At 44.6% G+C, this 20257-nt stretch overlaps 1 protein-coding gene across 6 annotated transcripts in view; it reads left to right on the top strand.

The window, feature by feature from the left end:
- The first annotated feature begins 93 nt into the window (after positions 1-93).
- TTC13 (tetratricopeptide repeat domain 13) overlaps positions 94-20257 on the top strand; it is a 67693-nt gene continuing 47529 nt past the window's right edge. For all 6 annotated transcript variants that reach the window (XM_081246455.1, XM_081246454.1, XM_081246453.1 and 3 more), the window contains exons 1-3: positions 94-435; positions 14155-14249; positions 18318-18393. In XM_081246455.1, coding sequence (XP_081102581.1) covers positions 168-435; positions 14155-14249; positions 18318-18393 — 439 coding nt within the window. In that variant the 5' untranslated portion in view covers positions 94-167. The remainder of the gene's footprint in view (positions 436-14154; positions 14250-18317; positions 18394-20257) is intronic.

The raw sequence follows: 20257 nt of genomic DNA, 5'->3' as shown, positions 1-20257 counted from the left end.
GCACTGAAAAGGGCTCGCAGGCTGGCTGAGCTAGGACTACAACTCCCAGGAGGCGTTGCCACACCCCTTCTCCCGCCCCCTCGCCACGGCCCACCTGCCAGCCGCAGGTTCAGGCTGGGAGGCCGCAGCGCGCGGCGAGGGCCGCCGCACATGCGCCCTGAGGGAAGATGTCACCTGCCGGCTGCTGGTGCCGCGGCTGCTGGGGCGGCGCTGTGGCCGCCTCGGGCGCCGCCCGGCGAGTCTTGGTTCTGCTGCTGCTGCTGGGGGTTCTGTCCAACGGGCCGCGACCGGGCGCTCTAGCCACCGAGCACTACTCGCCGCTGTCCCTGCTCAAGCAGGAGCTGCAGCACCGGCAGCAGCAGGAGGCCCCGGCGGGCGGCGGCTGCAGCCCGCAGTCCGGGGACTGGGGGGACCAGTACTCTGCCGAGTGCGGCGGTGAGTGGGTGGCGGCGGCGGCGGGCGGGCGTCTGGGTTGCCGCGGAGCGCCGGCGCGGCGGGTCCGGGGGCTGCGGGCCCCGGGGCCGATGTGTGGGCCGCCCGGGCCTCGCCGGCACCGGCCGCGGCGTGTGCCCCTGCGGGAGCCGGCTCCGTGAAGTGTCACGCCGGGGCCGCTTCCCGCCGCTCACACCCATGCCGCTGCGCGCCCTCCTCCCGAGGCCGCCGTGGGGAGGGCGGTGAATAGTGAAAAGAGCTGACAGCATGTCCCCGAGGCCAGGGCGGCCTCTCTGCAGCCCTATAGCAACTTTTGAGAGGGTGGCGGAGGAGATGGCAGGTGGCCCGGGGCAGCCCCAGTCCCTTCTCTGGCCCCCGCGGGTGCTGTGGGAGCGAGGGAGGGACCGACGGACAAAGAGGACCGGACCCGCGCCCGGATCGGGGGTGTCTGGTCCATCTTAGGCCTGGAAATCAGGTTTCCTGACCTCCCGATTGACGTATTGTATCAAACATAGCCTGTAAAAATTTGATCCCTGGGAAGAAAGGAGGAAACAGAAGAGTAACCCCATTTAATCTGTTCATTGACATCTTGCTCCCAGGTGTTTTAAGATTGACCTGTGATCTGTCAGGTGTCTCCCAGAGAGTCAAAAGGGCCCTGCGGACCTGTGTATGTCAGAGCTGTGTGTGTGTTGGAACTGGGCCAGTTCATTCATTAAGATTGGGCGCTGTTGGCCTCAGTTTAAGGTCTTGGGCAGATTCCTCAGGGGCAAGGTAGATATGTACATTTTTCGTTTTGAAGGTCTGTAGTGAGTCTTTTTACTCTTTAATCCCCTCCCTTGTCCTTTCCCTTTCCTCTTGCCCTCCGTGAGTTCCATTAAGGCTTGCTTTTGAAACGTCCGGGGCTACCTAACTCATTAGGAGCTGGCTGCTTGCTTTTATGGCCTGACAGCTGTCTAGCATTGTGTACCTGGGAAGACAATACGTGTCTTTTGGGTGAGATGAAATGTCGAGATTAGCACAGTCTGATTTCCTTTCAGCACAATCTGACTTCCTTGAGGACGTCTCGCTCACCGAGGGCTGTGTGACTTCTGTATTTTGAAGTAAGCCGTGGCTGGTAAGAGCATGAATGCCATGGCCAGCACTGCACAGCGGAAAGAGAATGGCTTTTACCTCTGTCACTTTCTGTGACTCCGAGCAGGTTAATTGCCTGTCTTTGCAAAATTGCCTCCTCTGTAAATTGAAGACACTGTTCCCTAATTACGGGGTTTTATTTTCTTCACAAGGATGCCGTGAGGGAAATGGGAAGTCGCGATCGTACACGTACGCAGTGCTCGCTGTGTGCCCTGTGCTGTTGTGACAGCTTTAGGTTGGTTAGGCAGTACTCTCAGCCTGTCAGAGCACTGGTAACTGCGTCATTGGATAGTAGCTCCTTTTCTCAGAGGAGAAAACTGGGGCACAGTGAAATCATCACTTTCCTGAGGGCCCACAGCTGGAAGGGGAGGAGCCTAGGTGGTCAGACTCCAGACAGCATTTGTCTGAAGCACTCAGTGATTACAGTTAGGGAAAAAGCATCTGTAATATTTACAAGCATATAATAGGTAGTGTGTACATCTTCCTTTCCTTTCCCTCCTATATTCATGTGATGCTCGCTGGCTAAGGGAGACCCAGAGTCTAGGCGATGAAAGATACAAATTATGAAATCAATTGATATTATTGATATAGGTGGCTCATTTCACTTTGTAGCATCAGGCTTACGCCAATGGTTAAGAGTCCTCGTTTGAACCACCTCTGACTTGTATTATGCTTTTCACCCAAATAATGATAAATGTAGGTTTTCAGAACCAGGGCATTTGGAGGAATCCTGTTCATCCTCCATTCCCTCACATATGGAGACCATTATCTAATGTTCTCTGCTTCAGAGGATGAACACTGTATTTTGAGGCTTTAAGCATAATTTATTTAAATGTTTCAATTTTCTCTTTATCCCCTCCGTGTAGTACTTATTTTCTTAGTTTAGGATTAAGAGCGTGCTGTTGAAAATTGGTGACACGTCTTCCAGACAGCCTTCCCTGGGCTGACGTGAGTGTCCCAGTGGCTGCCCACAGGTGCTGCAGTGGCTTTGCTGCTCCTGCGGCCACCTCAGGAAATGATTCCCAGGGTCAACTGCTTATGCTACCTGGGTCTCCAGGTGTTCCCCTTAGCTTTGCTGGCCGCAGTGTGTGACAAAAGCCGTCTCTTGTATGGTAGAAACTCACCCACCTGTCTGTTATTTCTCCTTCCTTGTCCTAGACAGCCAGGTAGAAGCAAGTGAAACCTGCCTCAGTCCCTCTCTGTTCCAGGAAGAACAGCAATTCAGGATTTACAGCGAGCCAGATTGTAGCCTGAGGGGTTCATGCTCTGCATCCAGAGCCCCCATATGATCAGCATTAGGGTCTAAGCCAGTGCCAGGATCCAGAACTAATCAGTTATTCAGAATCAAGCCCTGCCCTCACCAGCTATTAATCACGTCACTGTCCCTGCTGGCTCATCCAGCCCAAGCCTATCCAAATCAAGCCAGGCCCTATTCAGAGGGCAGCCACGGCTGCACAGCCACTTTTCAGAAGCCTTCCCCCTGCTTTTGGATAAAATGACTGAGTTGATGCCTGCCTGGGTCTGAATCTGCACACCTTCAGATGAGCTGTGTATGTATTCTCTTAAGGCAGAACCTCCAGTGATTGTAGGGCCGAAGAGGACAGCTGGTGGGAGCTGTCTGGACAGCAAAATGGCAGTGGCCGGAATCCAGGCCCCAGGGAGCAGCCTCAGGGGGCCCAGCTGCCCAGACGACAAGCACGGGTGATCTCAGTGCCAGGGACCTCAGCCTGGCTTTCCTGTTCCCCAGCCCCCCCTTCAGCTTTTTCTCCTCTAGCACGTTTTTACATTTCACTTTTTATTTGAAAAACATGTGTAACCACAGACTTCCGATATTCTGTTTTCCCGTGGTGAAAATTGTCTTGCTCTTTTAAAAACACGAACACTGTAATGTACATAGTTTTCAAATAAAAGTAAATGTTCCCTCCCTTCCTTGTTATCTTTGCCCTGTTTGTAGTTTGGAACTGTGGGAAGAAATAAGGAACAGCAGTTTTCCCCTGATTCTTTCCGTCGGTTTTATCCTTGTCAACACTGCATCCTTATTTCACACAGCACTTGACACTGAAGTAGGTACTGTTTTTGTCTCCATTTTATGTAAGGGGAAACTGAGGCAAAGAGAAGTTAAGAATGGTCACACGGTAGAGAGTCGAGCCAGGATTTGAACCTGGCCTCCCGACAGTTTGTGAACTTCCCGTCAGTAATATTTGTGTGTTAGTATAATTTCTTACTAATATAACTGATAAAGTCCTATGCCCTTAAGCTTTGTTGCAAGTTATAGTCTTAGGTAACTTGTCCTAGAATTTTATGTTTACATTATGTGCAAGGATGTGCCATTGAACCTAATACTTGAACCGTAGAGGGGACTGGATCTGTTCTTTTTTTTTTTTAAGATTTATTTATTATTTATTTTTAAATTTTATTTACTTCGGCTGTGTCAGGTCTTAGTTGCAGCACGTGGGATCTTTGTTGAGGCATGCGGGATCTTTCATTGCGGTGTGTGGGCTCTTCATTCTGGTGCATGGGCTTCTCTCTAGTTGTGGTGTGTGGGTTTTCTCGTCTCTAGTTGTGGCATGCAGGCTCCAGGGCGCGTGGGCTCTGTAGTTTGCGACACGCGGGCTCAGTAGCTGTGGCACGCGGGCTCAGTAGTTGTGGCACGCGGGCTTAGTTACCCCACAGCCTGTGGGATCTTAGTTCCCTGATCAGGGATCGAACCCTCATCCCTTGCATTACAAGGCGGATTCTTTACTACTGGACCACGAGGGAAGTCCCTGGATCTGTTCTTTAACTGAAAACCTGTTTGTGTGCCTCCTAGATTCTACTCAGTGCTGTAGACCCTGGGGTTACAGCACGGTCGGCTGAGTTCCTCAGTGGAGCCTGTGTTCTGGTGGGGGAGGGAGCAGTGTGCAATAGGCCTGGTGATAAGTGCCTTGAGGGATAGAGTGGTGTGGGGATGCTTCTTTGAGAGGTGGCCTGGGAAGGGCTCTGCTAAGGTGACACGAGCAGAGACCCGGATGGAGTGAGACTTAGAGAGAGAGCTTAGCCGTATCTTAACTTGACCCCCTGATGTCATAGATCTGGCAAAGTCAGGTCTAGTTAAGTTGTAACTTGTCCACTGATTCAAGAATTTAGGTTTTCTCCTCTGCTCTTCCTACCAAGGTTAAGCTGCATCTTATTCCAGTGCAGCATTCGTCTGTATTAAATATGTCTTTATGTGTTCTTTATAGATGGTCCACCTGTATTTTAGTTCAAACATACGCATTTCTAGTACTTGTTTCAAAACTACTTTTGTTGGGCTTCCCTGGTGGCGCAGTGGTTGAGAGTCTGCCTGCCGATGTATGGGACGTGGGTTCGTGCTCCGGTCTGGGAAGATCCCACATGCCGCGGAGCGGCTGGGCCCGTGAGCCATGGCCGCTGAGCCTGCGCGTCCGGAGCCTGTGCTCCGCAATGGGAGAGGCCACAACAATGAGAGGCCCGCGTACCGCAAAAACAACAACAACAAAAAAATACTTTTGTTTTCCTTATTTGAAAATGTATTAATAAGAACAGTGAATTTATGTGTTTTTCTTGTTTTTTTCTTAACTGCCTTCTTGAGAGTTTTTCGTCTGCTCCTAGGTGAGGTGGTTTTGTACTTGATGTCTTTGGGTAGTTTTCATCTAACTGGTGACATCAGCACTATCCGTGCTTAATGCCTCAGTCAAGTTCAATGATTAATTTGCAACCTGAAGTACTTTTCTTTAGCTTGTTGAAATTAACAATCCCAGATTTGAGTTTATTTCATTTTCCCACTGTTCGTTGTGGAGAATGGAACATTATTGTCTGTCCGATTTGGGAGCTTTAACTGCCAGAAAAACAAGGAAGTAGCTGTGAACCTAGCTCTGTGTTTTTGACAAAGTCAGTCAGACTTAAAGAGATTGTCAGTATTTATGGTCTCTCTCTTAACTGCGTAATCGGTTATTTAAATACATGAAATCGGTCTTATTTCCCACAGCCTTAAATTACTGCTGTGTCTTAGAGGTGGTAAGGAATCAATAGAGGGAAACTTCTATAATGAGAGCTGCTTCCTCTTTTGCTCTGGCTGCGGGGAAGAGCCAGGTTTTTTATGCTCAGTTACGGCAGCTGTGGTAACCCTTACTGTTAGTGTATTTGCTTGATCCTTTTTCCCTTTGGCCCTGATTATCTGCGTTCGTTATCATACACAGTTTTGTGGCAGATCTCTTCTGATCTTTTCAAGGCATACACAGTAAATTTGACAGTGTAAAGGAGCTAGCTTATTTTGAGTGCAGAGACTGAGGCACGGAGTGATGAAGAGATTGGCATATTGTTACTTCAACCAGCCCAGACGACTGATCACTGTGAGGGTGAACATTTTTCAGAAAGTTCTCTGATTTAGGGGTGGCTCTTTGTCGTGAGAGCCCGATGAAGCTGGTAGCCCAGGGTATTTGCATACTCGTTAGCTTCTTCCTGTAGATATGTTGTCGTTAAGAATTACATTTACCTTTTACAAGTTTCTGTGCACTGGTAGATGTGTTCAGCTTTGGGTGACAGAGGTTAATTCTTTTCCCCTCTGGATGAGGGCAAAAGATATGTGGCCTGGGTTTTTAAACCAACCTACGTGGAGCATGACTACAGGAAGTGGCAGAATACTTTCTATATAAAAACTTTTCAAGGAGTCTCTTTTACAGCCTGTAGAGACAGCTGGGCTTCTTTGTACTCAAGAGATACTTGCCTGACTGACCAACTTATAAAGCATCCCCTTTTCACAGTGTAGTGTTTTCAAGAGGTCATCCTATCTTTTTGTTTGGGCTTGTTATCTTGCAGATAGAATAAGTACAAAATTTATTAAAATAACAGAATTTTAATACTTTGCACTTCGGGTTAATGCTTTCCAACATTTTCCTTCTGTCTTTTTAAAATTTTTACTCTTTATTGAAATATGACATGCAGAAAAATGTGTGCATCACAAGTGTAAAGCTCCATAAATGTTCACAAACTGAGTAACGCGTGTAACCAGAAAGAACCCCAAATCAATAACTGCTATCTGTTTTTAAGCATGCTAATAAAGTCTTATTCTACGTCACCCTTGTTTCATTGGGAAATATTTGCTGTGGCTTCATTTCTGCCTCAGGAACCGGCACAGTGCATGGACTCTGCTCAGGCGCTGGCGTTCTTCACACAGGTACCTGGGGGTCCTATGTCAGGTGGTCTGTCCTCCACCTGGCACGACTTCTGCACGAAAGACCAGTTGACTTCTCTTGTGACTTTTTCCTGCCTGTGTTTGGAGTGTTCTCAGTGACACTGTGTTTCCTTGTCTCTAATGGTTTCACATCACTGCCTAGATCTGCTTCAGCTTTCCCAGTAGAGCTGATGATGTTTGACAGTACGTGTGGGCTTACGCGAAAGTCTTCAGCTCTTAAGAGTGTGTGCCACCCTGAGCCTGCGATGCATTTTCAGCGCAGTTTATAACCCCAGGCTAAGTGAGCAGCCTTTGTGGGTAAGGCCCGCTGCCCAGTATGCTGGAGGCAGCACCTGCCATCCTGTTCTGTTCCTGGATCGGCGCCCTGTAACTTGCTTCCATGCTTCTTTTTCCATTCTGTGCAGCTGACCAACTCCTTTTCTTTTGGTTTTATACATTCTTTACAAGTACTTTACTTTTATGTGAGTTAATACAGTTTCAGTCAAATTACATTCATATTTTGCTAAAAAGCCATTCTGTCTCTTTTAAGATGGCTTTTGCAGATCCTTGTTCTAGAGGACTAGTTATATGTTGATTTTATAATCTAATTCTCAGTGGGCAGCCTCTATTTTCAAGTTGTTTTATGATAACTTACACATCTCAGGTACTGATGAATGGTATTTTATTAGAACAAAAGAAGCATATAAATTCTTCAGAGGAGAATTTTCCCTCTTATTACTTTTCCTGTTATTACATTCTAAAGGAAAAGTACCACCTGGGACCATCCAGCAAGGTAATCTACAACGTCCCTGTTACTGAACCGAACTTGAGTCTGCACGCCCACGGCACCATAAAGCCAGTCTGCTGACACCAGGCTGTGGTGAAGGAAAGTTCAACGATTATTTGCAGGGCACCAAGCCAGGAGGGCTGGCAGCTTCTGCTCAGAAAGTCCAAACTCCCCGATGGCTTTCAGGGAAGGGTTTTAAAGGCAACATTTGGGGTGAGAGTTGTAGCCTGTGGACTTTCTTCTGATTGGTTGGTGGTGAGGAAATAAGGTGATGTTTTGGGGATCTTAATCATCAAGCTTCTGGTTCCAACCAGTCTGGGATCTACAGGCTTGTGATCAGCAGGTCGTCACCATCCTCCACCTGGGTGGGGTCTTAGTTTCTGCAGAAACTAACTCCAAGTTTATCATCCTTTAGGAGGAACTAGGACTTTTATCGCTGAACTATTGTTTAAGCTACCATTACGTTTCTTGCTTGACTGCTTTTCCTTAGTTTCTGCATTCCCTCACTTCCCTAATTGGTAACTGCTTGAGTCTGCTCTTTGGAACTCAGGGAAGACCTGAGAGACTAAAGCCTTTTTCCACAAACAAGAAACAGGTGACATGGAGGGCCTTTGGTACCCGGGAGGACCCCACAGGGGTCAACCCTCCCCTGCCTTTTCTTTGATACTCCTCAATCTTGAGGGGAACAGGGAGCAGGATAAGAAAGAGAATAAAGTCTTGGATAGATAGGTTAATCATAAACTTGACAGGGCAGCTCGATTTCAGGGGGACCTAGCTTTACCCTCAACAGTGGTTGTCTTACAAATGCAGAAACTGACAAAAAGCAAAGTTTCTTGGGTTTTAAGCTCTGAAATATATATCACGTTAAACTTAGTCATGGCTGTTCTAAGATGTACTTAAGGAGAGAAGGAATCTTTTTGTTCATTTTTTATATGTGTTTTATACCTGCATATCTGTGCAAAAACGCTTTTACCAGAATTACTCATTAAAGTCCAGTTATTGACCCAAAAAAAAAAAAAAAAAAGCAAAGGCACTACAAGTTGATGCCGTGTGTAGCACCTGTTTGACCTTCAGGGAGCTCCTCCAGCCACGGTAACGCGGTCTGCTCTTCCCAGGTTACCCTACACCTGGGACCAGAATTGTCGATAAATATGTGGCACCCGACTTCCAAGTTCTGGCTCCTCCATGGGAAAAGCCCAGTCATCCTTGTGTTCGGGTGAACCTGGCCCACCGTCTGTTATACTTAGGGCCAGGTGGTCAAGTGATGAGCACAGAAGCAGCTGTGGAATTCCTTATGAAACATTTTCCTTCGGGGAAACGCAAGCTTTCAGTCAGCTTTCCCTTGCAGGACAGGAATGTGTGACACACGCATGCTCTTTGCAGTAACACCGCCTCTCCTCAGCAGGAGGCAACGCTCTCCTTATTTGATTGAGAACTTCCACGCCTTCCCACCATTCTAGCTGTCAGCCCGCCCGCAGCTGTACTGATAGCCTTTGCCTGTGGTCCTGTCTCCTTGGAGGACTCGTGGCTTCTGCCTGGTGCAGCGCCCATCTTGAAAAAACAGGCAACAAAGACAGGACCACCGAGTCCTTCCAGCCACCACCTCATCTCTCTGTTCCCTTTTACAGCAGAATTCCTCAAAGAAGATGTTTATATACACTGTCTCCATGTCCTACAGTCAGCTCCTGTCTCTCCACCAAAGATGCTCTTCTTAAAGTCAGCTGTGTGTAAGGTTGAGGGGGAGAAGAAAGAAGTTGGATGGCATTGCTGTAGTAGACTATTACCAGGACCCCAATTTGGCAGAATGAGTGGTGACAAATGTGCCGTGTGCCCCTCTCGATGGGGTGTCCTAGAGTGCATCTGTGGCGAATCTTCGTTTCATTGTTTCTTCATTTTTGTGACCTTAAACGTGTCCATTAACATTGAGCATCATTCCCCACGTGTACAGTGAGCCCAAGGTATGTTCCACCAGCCTCAGAGAATGGAGGACCAAAAGAAATAATGTCTGTGAAAGTATTTTGAAAGCTGTAAAGTATTGTGAAGGCCAAAATAAACTTCAGGAAAGCAGGAAGAAGAAATTTATAAGAAAAACCCAGCAATTTTAGCCTAGATGTATATACTAACATTTAACAATCATTCTGTGAACTGTGGGCATTATGTCTATTCCTCACAGTTGCCCTAAGAGGGTATGTGGTGGTAGTTATTCCTGTTTTACAGATGAGGAATCTGAGGCTAGGAGAAATGAAAGAACTTGCCCAAAAGTCAAACAGCCAGTTAGGCATCTAATCTGAGTCAGTCTGGCACCACAGCCTGTGCTCTGAACCCCTCTGTTACTTTGCTGCGGAACTAATTAATTACATTTGAAGTCAGGGAAAGAGGAGCTTTAAATAGAAGAGCTGGTTGTTTGAAAATAAGGGGTAAAGTTTAGACAATCATCTAGCAAGGGTAATCAAGAAAAATGAGAAGAAACAAATACAGCTGACCCTTAAACAGCACGGGTTTGAACTGTGCAGGTTCACTTATACACGGATTTTTTTCAGTAGGAGATACTGCAGTGCTACACAGTCTGTGGTTGGTGAATCTTCAGTTGTGCAACTGCGGATTTGGAGCGCTAACTACAAGTTACACGCAGATTTTCAACTGCATAGAGGATTGGCACCCCAAACCCCCATGTTGTTCAAGGGTCAACTGTATTTGCCTTTAGGAATCGTTATAACTCTCTGTATAGCTTTATGACAAAGATGTAGAACAGTTCAAAGAAATAGGTAGCTCTTTAGAAAAAGGTAAATTATCAAGTTGATTCTCCCTCCGCCTCTTAAATATCTTGTTCTCACCAGGGTCAGCTCTTTCCTTCTCATTAAACTTAAGCTTCCTAAGCTTTCTTAGAGATCCTACCTACATTTCCTGCTTAATCATCTACCATCAGTTAATGATTATCAAATTTATACCTGTAGCTCTTTCTCTGGAATTTCCTAACTACATGCAAGACAGCTTCCTGGTTTAGTATCTCATGAGCAATTGCTTAAACCCAGAGTTGGCGCTTTACTTCCCTCTAAAAGCACTCTTCCTCTTAGACCCCACTTCAGTTACAGGCACTACCCCTTTCTAGCTGCACAAATGGGAAACAGTCCCTCTTTCCTCTTCCTGTGCCCAATTTTCTCAAAGCCCTGTTCTTTTTCCTTCATATCTCCTTCTCTCCCCACTGTCTTTGATCTTTCTTCCTGCTGAAGCTTTCCATGGCATCTTAATACTAAAGAAGAAAGGGAATAAATGAACTGGATACTAAACTTGGGAAACTAGAAGAGGAAATAAAGGAAATTGCAGGACTAAGAAGACCAAAGCCAGAATAAATGAATTAGAAGTCCAGCAACAACGGAATGGATCAATAGACCCAAGAACTGCTTCTTTAAAAAAGAATAAAATAGATGAATCTGATAAGGCTAACGTGTAGGGAGCAGATGCAGATGCGCGTAATGAATGAGGGGGTATGTGCACAACTGTACCGGCTATTAGAATTTAAGAAACAACGGGGGCTTCCCTGGTGGCGCAGTGGTTGAGGGTCCGCCTGCCGATGCAGGGGACACGGGTTCGTGCCCCGGTCCGGGAAGATCCCACATGCCGCGGAGCGGCTGGGCCCTTGACCCATGGCCGCTGAGCCTGCGCGTCCGGAGCCTGTGCTCCGCAACGGGAGGGGCCACAACAGTGAGAGGCCTGCGTACTGCAAAAAAAAAAAAAAAAAAAAAAAAAAAAGACAACGGTGCAGAAATCTCTGCTAATAGGTTAAAAATAAGAAGCAGTAGAGAAATATCCAGGAAGATGATGTAGAAGAAAAAGATGAGATGCTGTAATGTGTTTTGAGACTATTTCTGCAGTAATCACAATGAAATTACTTGTATGACCTGAACAAGGAAGAAAACAGACTTTTCCTAATTTTATGGAAATCTGTAGCATTTAAATACAGCTGGTTGGGTTATTATTTGAAAATAATTGAATTCATAGTGAGTTAAATATTTTTAGATTAAAGAACAAATTTAACCTCCTGTTCCAGACAACTCTAGTTACAACTAGAACAAACTAGTTTTGTATCACAGACCTTACCAAACCAGCAAAAAACACTGATGCCAGAATTTGATAAAGTGCGGGGGGGAGAAAAGAAAGCTATTAACATAGTTATAAAGATCCAAAGTAGGGCTTCCCTGCTGGCGCAGTGGTTGAGAGTCCGCCTGCCGACGCAGGGGACACGGGTTTGTGCTCCGGTCCGCGAGGATCCCACGTGCCGCGGAGCAGCTGGGCCCATGAGCCATGGCCGCTGAGCCTGCGTGTCCGGAGCCTGTGCTCCGCAATGGGAGAGGCCACGGCAGTGAGAGGCCCGCGTACCACACACGCACAAAAAAAATCCAAACTAAAATATTAGTAAACTGAAGCCAGTAAACAAAAGAATAATCTGCCTTGATCAATTAGTTTATTCTAGAAGTACAAAAGATGGTTCAACTTTTAGAGGAATTGAATTAATCACCTTGATAGATCAAAGGAGAGAAATCATGATTATCATAAAGAAATATCCAAAATCACTTCATAAGTTTCAGCCTGCTTTCCTGATTTAAAATTTCTAGTAAAGCAAAGAATAGGAGAATTCTTCCTTTATATGGTAAAATACATCGATCTCCACCCTTCCTTTATATGGTAAAATATATCAATCTCAAAATAGGCACATAGAGCAGGTTCCCACTGGATGTTTGTAAATGTTAAATTTAAAAGTATTACTGTCAAAAGTTGAGGAAATTCTGGGTCATCAAATAACATGTTAACGTCGGGACTAAGCAGGAGTGCCTCTTTTTTTTTTTTTTTTTTTTTTTTTTTGCGGTACGCGGGCCTCTCACTGTTGTGGCCTCTCCGGTTGCGGAGCACAGGCTCCGGACGCGCAGGCTCAGTGGTCATGGCTCACGGGCCCAGCCGCTCCGCGGCATGTGGGATCCTCCCGGACTGGGGCACAAACCCGCGTCCCCTGCATCGGCAGGCGGACTCCCAACCACTGCACCACCAGGGAAGCCCAATTTTGTGCTCTTTAATGGCTGCTGCATTAGAGCATATTTTAAAAAATAAGTTGTTGAGGCAAAATTCACATAATGTAAAATCAACCGTGTTCAAGTGAACAGTTCAGTGGCATTTAGTACATTGACCAGGTAGTGCAATTACCTCAAAACATTTCCATCACTCCAAAGTAAACTCCCTTGCCCATCAGGCAGTTTCTCTCCATTCCCTCCTTCAACCGCCAAGATGCATACTGTGTCTATGGATTTGCCTATTCTGGACATTTCATATAAATGGAATCATACAATATGTGATCTTTTGTGTCTAGTTTCTTTCACTTAGTTTTTGTTTTGGAGGTTCTTCCATGTTGTAATATGTATCAGTACTTCATTCATTTAAAAAATATTTATTTATTTTTGGCTGCATTGGGTCTTAGTTGCGGCACATGGGATCTTTCGTTGTGGCACATGGGTTTTCTCTCTCGAGTTGTGGCACGCAGGCTCCAGAGCGTGTGGGCTCTGTAGTTGCAGCACGAGCTCTCTAGTTGTGCCACACGGGCTCAGTAGTTGCGGTGTGCGGCTTTGTTGCCCTGCGGCATGTGGGATCTTAGTTCCCCAGCCAGCGCTCAAAACTGCGTCCCCTCCATTGGAAGGAAGATTCTCAACCACTGGACCACCAGGGAAGTCCCCACTTCATTCATTTTTAAGGCTGAATAATATTCCACTATATGTATATACCACAATTTGTTTATCTGTTTTCTGTTGATGGACATTTAGGCTGTTTCCACCTTTTGGTTATTGTAAATATTGCTGCTATGAACATGTGCATATGTGTGCTTGTTTGAGTCCCTGTATTCAGTTCTTTGGGGTATGTACCTAGGAGTGGAATAGCGGGACCAGGTGGTAATTCTGTCTTTAACTTTTTGAGGAACCAGCCAACTCTACAGTGGCCACACAGTTTTACATCCCCATCAGCATTGCACAAGGGTTCAGTTTCTCTGCCTCCTTGCCAGCACTTGTGATTTCCCATTAAAAAAAAAAATTATAGCCATCCTAGTGGGTGTGAAATGGTACCTCCTTGTGGTTTGATTTGTATTCATTAGTTAATAATGATGTAGAGCATCTTTTCATGTACTCAGTGGCTGTTTGTATATCTTCGGAGAGTTGCCGGTTCAAGTCCTTGGCCCGTTTTTAAAACGGGGTTGTCTTTTTCTTGTTGAATTTGAGGAGTTTTTAGATATTCTGGATACTAGATCCTTAGCACATACCTCTTAACATCAGATCTTCGTGGCTTGACTTTGTTCCCCTCTTTGTGATTTTTTTTTAACCTCTGGGAAATGCTGCCACATAGGAGGTATCCCATGAAAGGATCTTAACAGCTGTGTTCGCTGTTGTGAGGACAATCACTGATGCGTGTGTGAGATACTTGGAAACTATAAAATGTTACCCAGTTGTAGAGGTAGAAGACAGGATGCCGCTTTTAGTGTTTTTTACACTTGTCCTTGTTTTGATTTTGTGGATTCTTCACATTGCAATTCATAGGTAAGCACCTAAGAGCCATAAATCTAAGGTGAGGAGAATAACAAGGACTGTTTGCTTTTCAGAGTCATCCTTTTTGAACTTCCATGACTCCGACTGCGAACCCAAAGGATCACCACCCTGTGACTCTTTGCTTTCCCTCAACACTGAAAAGATTCTGGTACGCATCTTCTATGCCTTCTGTTTTTGTGACCTGAAACATGGTGATACTAGTTCCAAAAGGTGGAGATTGCATCTGTTTATCAACTAGGAGTTGAGTCCAGTTGCATACGATAAAGATAGGTCATCTGGTGTTTAGTCACATTGAATTATTGTGTCTTATGAATTGGATGGTTGGTCATTCTGGACCTAGGACTCTTTACTTTTAAGTTCCAAGGAATAAAGGAGATCATGGCTGAACCTTATTTCTAGGAGCCTTACGGATTTGAAGGTAGCATATAATCTTATTTTTTCCAGCCTTTGCCTGTGTATCTTTTATATCTATGTTTTTTTTTTTTTATCAGTACCAGCTAAGCTGTACAAGAGACCTCTCCATTCCAGGGATGAGCACCTGGCACTGTGCCATGTAACGTGCATCTACCTATCGTGCTAGCGTGTGTCCCCCTCTGGCCCGGCTGCCTCACGGTGCCAGGGTATTTTTGTTCACACTTAATTCTGTGAGGCTCTTATTCTTTCAGTGCCCAAGGTTAACAGTTTTTCACCAGGCCTTTTCCTTCAACATCCACATAGATATTGTTGGCTTCTTTTGTTTAAAATTTCCCTTTAGGATACTCTTTTCTTTTCCAGACAAAGCTCTGCCTTTTCATGTAAGAACTACTCAATATGGGTAGAAACTGCAAACTAGAGAATGATCAACTGATTTTACTTAACTCATTGCATAGCTGTCAACGTGGTATATGGAAGAACTTTTGAATTAGACTTGTCCCAAACCAGAATGGGCTAACTTGTGAAGTAGTGAGTTGGCCATCACTGAAAACATTTAAATAGAAACTGGATAATCCCCACCTTGGAGAAGTGATTAGATTCTTTGAGTTATTAGGGACCTTCTTGTTGATAGTAATTCAAATATTATCTACTATTTGCCTTTCCAGCTTAAGATGGCACTAGCTAGTAACCTATGGGAGAAAGCTTATCAGTCTAGGCCTTTTGTTTTCCCTAGGTTGAAAATATGGGAGTTAAACTCTTCATTTATTCATTCATTTTCCAGATATTTATTTTGCACCTATTTTTGTCAAGCACTGAGCTAAGTAAGTACTTAGCTAGAGAGTGGTGAGCCAGATAGGCTTGGTCCCAGCACTTAGGGCTCTATAGCTACTAATCAAATAATTATACAAGTAAGCATAGAAGTATAATTGTGCAAATCATACGAAGGAAAAACAAAGGGTCAACATAATCTCCCTTAAGTTAGGGGTATCAGGCAAGACAGCTTTCAGGAATTGAAACATGAACAGGGACCTGAAAGGTGGATTGGAGTTAGTCTACTAGCAATGTGGGGTTGTGTGTTTAAACTTCCTTGATCATAGCTGCTCCACTCTGTCCACAGAAGATATCAATAGATGCAGTATTAGACGTGGGGAAGATTCTTTTTGATCAGGAAATTACTTTGTCTGTACTATACTTTTCCTGCCCACTTCTGTTACAAATTTTATTTCTATATAATACAAACATTTTAAAATCAGATATGCTCTTCAGTATATTCTTAATGTTGCTTAGTAAATGATTTCTTCTTTTTATGGGATTTCATTTCTGTTCTCTTCCCATCTTTTTGCACGAAGTCTTGGAAAATGGTTGCCAAGACCTTCGTTGAATACTGGATGAAATAATAAAAAGTTTTTAAAGTATTAAAAGTGTTGTTTATAGACCCCTTCCCTTGGCTCTAAGCAATTTATTAAGTAGAAAATGTTTTGCACTTATGTGTTTGTCTGTAAGCAGCTGGTAAAGAGGAAGGACTTGTGTCTGGTCACACCTGGATGTATGTACAGTGCTGTGTTGCCCTCACGTGTTGTGGAATCTTCTTCTTCTTAAAGAAGCCGAATGAGGTTCCCATATGTGAAAGCTCCCAGCTATAGAGCAAAGCAAGAAAGAGCTGACAGAGCTCCCCTCTAGCCATCAAGGTTTTACTGGAAGAAATAAAGTATAGACATTCCCAAAGCAGTAGGATTTTCAGATGTTTCATTTTGTTTGGGGTCCTGAATGGAATAAAGTGAGAACTGTGAGTCTTCTGAGATGGGATGCCCTTCTGACCTGTATCTTTTAACTTGTGTTCTAAGTAGAGGTAGCTTATTCTTGACTTGTTTTATAGGCAAACCCAAAACCACTCTGTATCTGAACATCAATCTTGACTTTAAGAGTGTAGGGACTATAGGTGGAAGTACCTGTTACTCTGTTGAGTCAGTGAAGCCCAAGAGACCATGGCTAATGAGTACCAATCATTAGCTGAAGAGCATATCCATCAGTCAGAAGAGTCACCTGTGTAGAATTATTTGGCTGTCATACATGCCTGTAGGCATCTGTACAATGGATTAACAAAAAGAGGAATTCAAATAATTGAGATGTCACTGGGTTCTGATCGTAAAGTTTTGCCAAAAGCGACATCTTTAGCCTTGTATTATCTTAGCTTTTCCTGTCTGTGTGTGTACAAGTTTTAATCATATCTTAGGTGAATCTGGTATGAAGTTATCATTTTAATGTGTACCCTGTAGGCTAAGCATATCACAACTTAGCGTTGACAGTCAAATCTTCTGGCAAAGTGACAGCTGTTTGCATAATCAGACATGATTTGTCTCCAAAACACAATAGAGCCGTCTTTTTGTATGTTGGACCATTGCTGCCTATAAAATCTTTCCAATTACTAAGCTAACTTACTTACTTAGTTTTTCCCTAGCTTCCGCTTTTGCTTTAGCTTTTCTGCCAAGCGTGCATATGCGTGTCTGCATATGCATCAAGTAGGATGGTTATGGTCATCGCCTGCTATGCATTATTAAATAGCATGTCTTGTTTCTTGGTCAGGTTTTGCTGGTCCTATTACAGTGTCATCCCTGTACCACCTACAGCTTTTTTTTTTTTTTTTTTTTTTTTGCGGTACATGGGCCTCTCACTGCTGTGGCCTTTCCCGTTGCGGAGCACAGACTCCGGACGCTCAGGCTCAGCAGCCATGGCTCAGCCACTCCGCGGCATGTGGGATCCTCCTGGAACGGGGCACGAACCCGCATCCCCTGCATCAGCAGGCGGACTCTCAACCACTGCGCCACCAGGGAAGCCGTAGCTTTTTTTTTTTAAGATTTTTTTTGATGTGGACCATTTCTAAAGTCTTTATTGAATTTGTTACAATATTGCTTCTGTTTTATGGGGTTTTTTTGGTTTGTTGGCCACGAGGCATGTGGGATCTTAGCTCCCCAACCAGGGATCGAACCCGGGCCCCCTGCATTGGAAGGCGAAGTTTTAACCACTGGACCCCCAGGGAAGTCCCAACAACCTGTAGCTCTTCTAAAATATTTTTAAAGTTTAAAAGCAATATTCTGGGGGACTTCCCTGGTGGTGCAGTGGTTAAGAATCCACCTGCCAATGCAGGGGCATGGGTTCAGGCCCTGGTCCGGGAAGATCCCACATGCCGCAGAGCAGCTAAGCCCATGCACCACAACTACTGAGCCTGTGCTGTAGAGCCTGTGAGCCACAACTACTGAGCCCACGAGCCACAACTGCTGAAGCCTGCGCCCCTAGAGCACATGCTCTGCAACAAGAGAAGCCTCCGCAATGAGAAGCCCGAGCACTGCAGCTAAGAGTAGGCCGTGCTCGCCGCAACTAGAGAAAGCCCGCGCGCAGCAACAAAGACTCAACGCAGTCAGAAATCAATAAATTTATTTTAAAAAATATTCTGTTATCAAGCCACTTTGGAGACCAAACACTAGAGTGTGGTCTTTGTAACATGATCAGTATCATTGAGTAGTCGTCTGTGGAGGGAGCTTTGAAACAGCCGGGAAGATTAATCCCCATGAAAGTAAAAAGATAGGTGTTCCTGGAAACCAAAAACTACTAGTGATAAGGCGAGGAAGCAAATCAGTTACAGCACAAATTGTGTCCCTGAAGTACATGATTGATATGACTTAATGTGAATATTTTCTTGCTTTCATATAAATCAAATGTAGCTTTAATTTTTTTAAATACAGGTTTCATGGTAAGTTTCTCCTCCTCTGCAATAAGCTAAAATGTATGTTTGTTTTTATTTCAGAGCCAGGCCAAGTCTATTGCCGAACAAAAGAGATTCCCATTTGCTACTGATAATGACAGCACAAATGAAGAGTTAGGTGAGACTTGACTTGGGGGCTGTTCCTGGGATATTTGCCTAGAATTTATGATCAGATGCAGAGCAGGTAGGCAGGATGGTGAGACAGAAAGATCACAGAGCCTGGCTCTGACGGCACGAGAGGTTTGCTCTTGGGTAGGGCATTCAACCCTTGTGAGGGTCTCGGTACTATAAGTCATAAAATAAAAGGTCTGGATGGAATCCGTAAGGAGTGTTCCGCTTCTGTGTTTCTATGGAGACTAATAATTATGGTAATGAGTTCTTATGAGCTACTAGCATTCATTAGAAGGTCATTTGTGTGCTGTCGTCAAATATGAACAATAGAGAAGTGAAGGCAGGAGAGAATCACACCTACTTCAGTCTTCTGTGTAATACAATAGCTAGGTTTGGGTTAATTTTACTATGGGGCCGATCAGTTATTGTTGGGTCTAAGCACGTGGGTGTAGAAAGTTGAGTTCATTCTAATCTGCAAATGGGTCATGCAGTTTGGCTTGTTCAAGGCATGTCTTAAAACAGTCTGGTTTCGCCAGTGTCTGATATGCTCTGGGTGTGTCTCCATCAGTGCCTGGTCAGCTCACACTTGAAAGAGTGGAAACAAAATTGAACAGAGGACTGAACACTGCAGCTGGACAGATTTCACATAAGTGCGTGCTCCCGCAGGTTGCCTGGTGGCCCAAAGCACCTGCAGAAATTTTTTTCTGTCTAATTTACACATAACCATTTTATCCTTTCTTCTGCCATATGCATTTTATATTAAGACTGAGCACTTCTTGTATTGGCTTCTTCCTTTGTTAGTGCAGATAATTGAGAGTTGACTATTTTGAAAGTATTAATCACTTTTTGTTTATATTCTTTGAGTGGGCTTTGAGAATTAATTATCCTTTAAGGCATCAGATTTGGTCTCTGTTGCAGTCCTTGGATTCTGTTCAGCCTTATATTCATTTATTAAATAATGAATTAAGAGCCTAACGTGTGCCAGGCCTGTCCTGTGCTCTAAGAATAATCCTAGTACACCCTGGGATAGGATAGGCCCTGAGCTGGCTTAGGAGCTTTTGAACCTCAGTATTTTTTTTTTTCTTGGAAAAATGACCTCTGTCACCATACATGTTGTGGGGAGATGTGGAATTGCTGGCTATTAACAATTTCTGGGAGATTCCAGCTATCCTAGTTTTTTCTTTATGTCTTTGAACTCCCACAACCAAATTTAGATCCTAGTACGAATAGTTATTTATATTTGTCCAAGATTTAGATTACTTTTTAATGCATACTTTTGGGTTTTTCTCAAAAAATATTTACTTTTAGATGGAAAGATTTGAGAGCTGCATTTGATTTTATTTGAGTGGAGTTCAGTAGGCTAGCCAAGGATGACAATTTTCAACATGTTCCTAAGTATAACATTTATCCGCTAAAGCCGTATTTGTTCTTATGGGTCACTTATTCATTTGTTCATTCAACAGATATTTACTGATTTTGGGAAGATAGATAGGAAATTCTGAAAATTTAGATCTGAAAGGAATCTAAGAAATTTTTCTACAGGCTTGTTAAGCAAGACCCAGAGAGTCATGAGAGCGACTTGAGGTCCCCATGGTGACACAGCCAGCGAGTGGCAGGGCCAGAATCTGAGCCCAGATCTTGGCTTTCTAAAGTATCTTCCTACACTCAAAAATGCACAAGTTTATGTTTCAGTCCCTGTTCATCCAATCATCAAGGAATTCAAACCATTTTGTGGTCCGGCCCCATGCACAGTAGTTTCAGTGCAGCCCAGATTTCTCTCAGGGTAGCGTGTTGGTGAGGAGGGTGGGTCCTGAAGCCAGGCAGCCTGTTTCCTTTGTCTCATTGCATGCTGTCTTTGGACAGTTTAAATG

Source organism: Mesoplodon bidens (genome assembly GCF_964165515.1).
Source record: "Mesoplodon bidens genome assembly, chromosome: 1".
Taxonomy (NCBI): domain Eukaryota; kingdom Metazoa; phylum Chordata; class Mammalia; order Artiodactyla; family Ziphiidae; genus Mesoplodon; species Mesoplodon bidens.
This window is presented reverse-complemented; position numbering and strand designations above follow the sequence as displayed.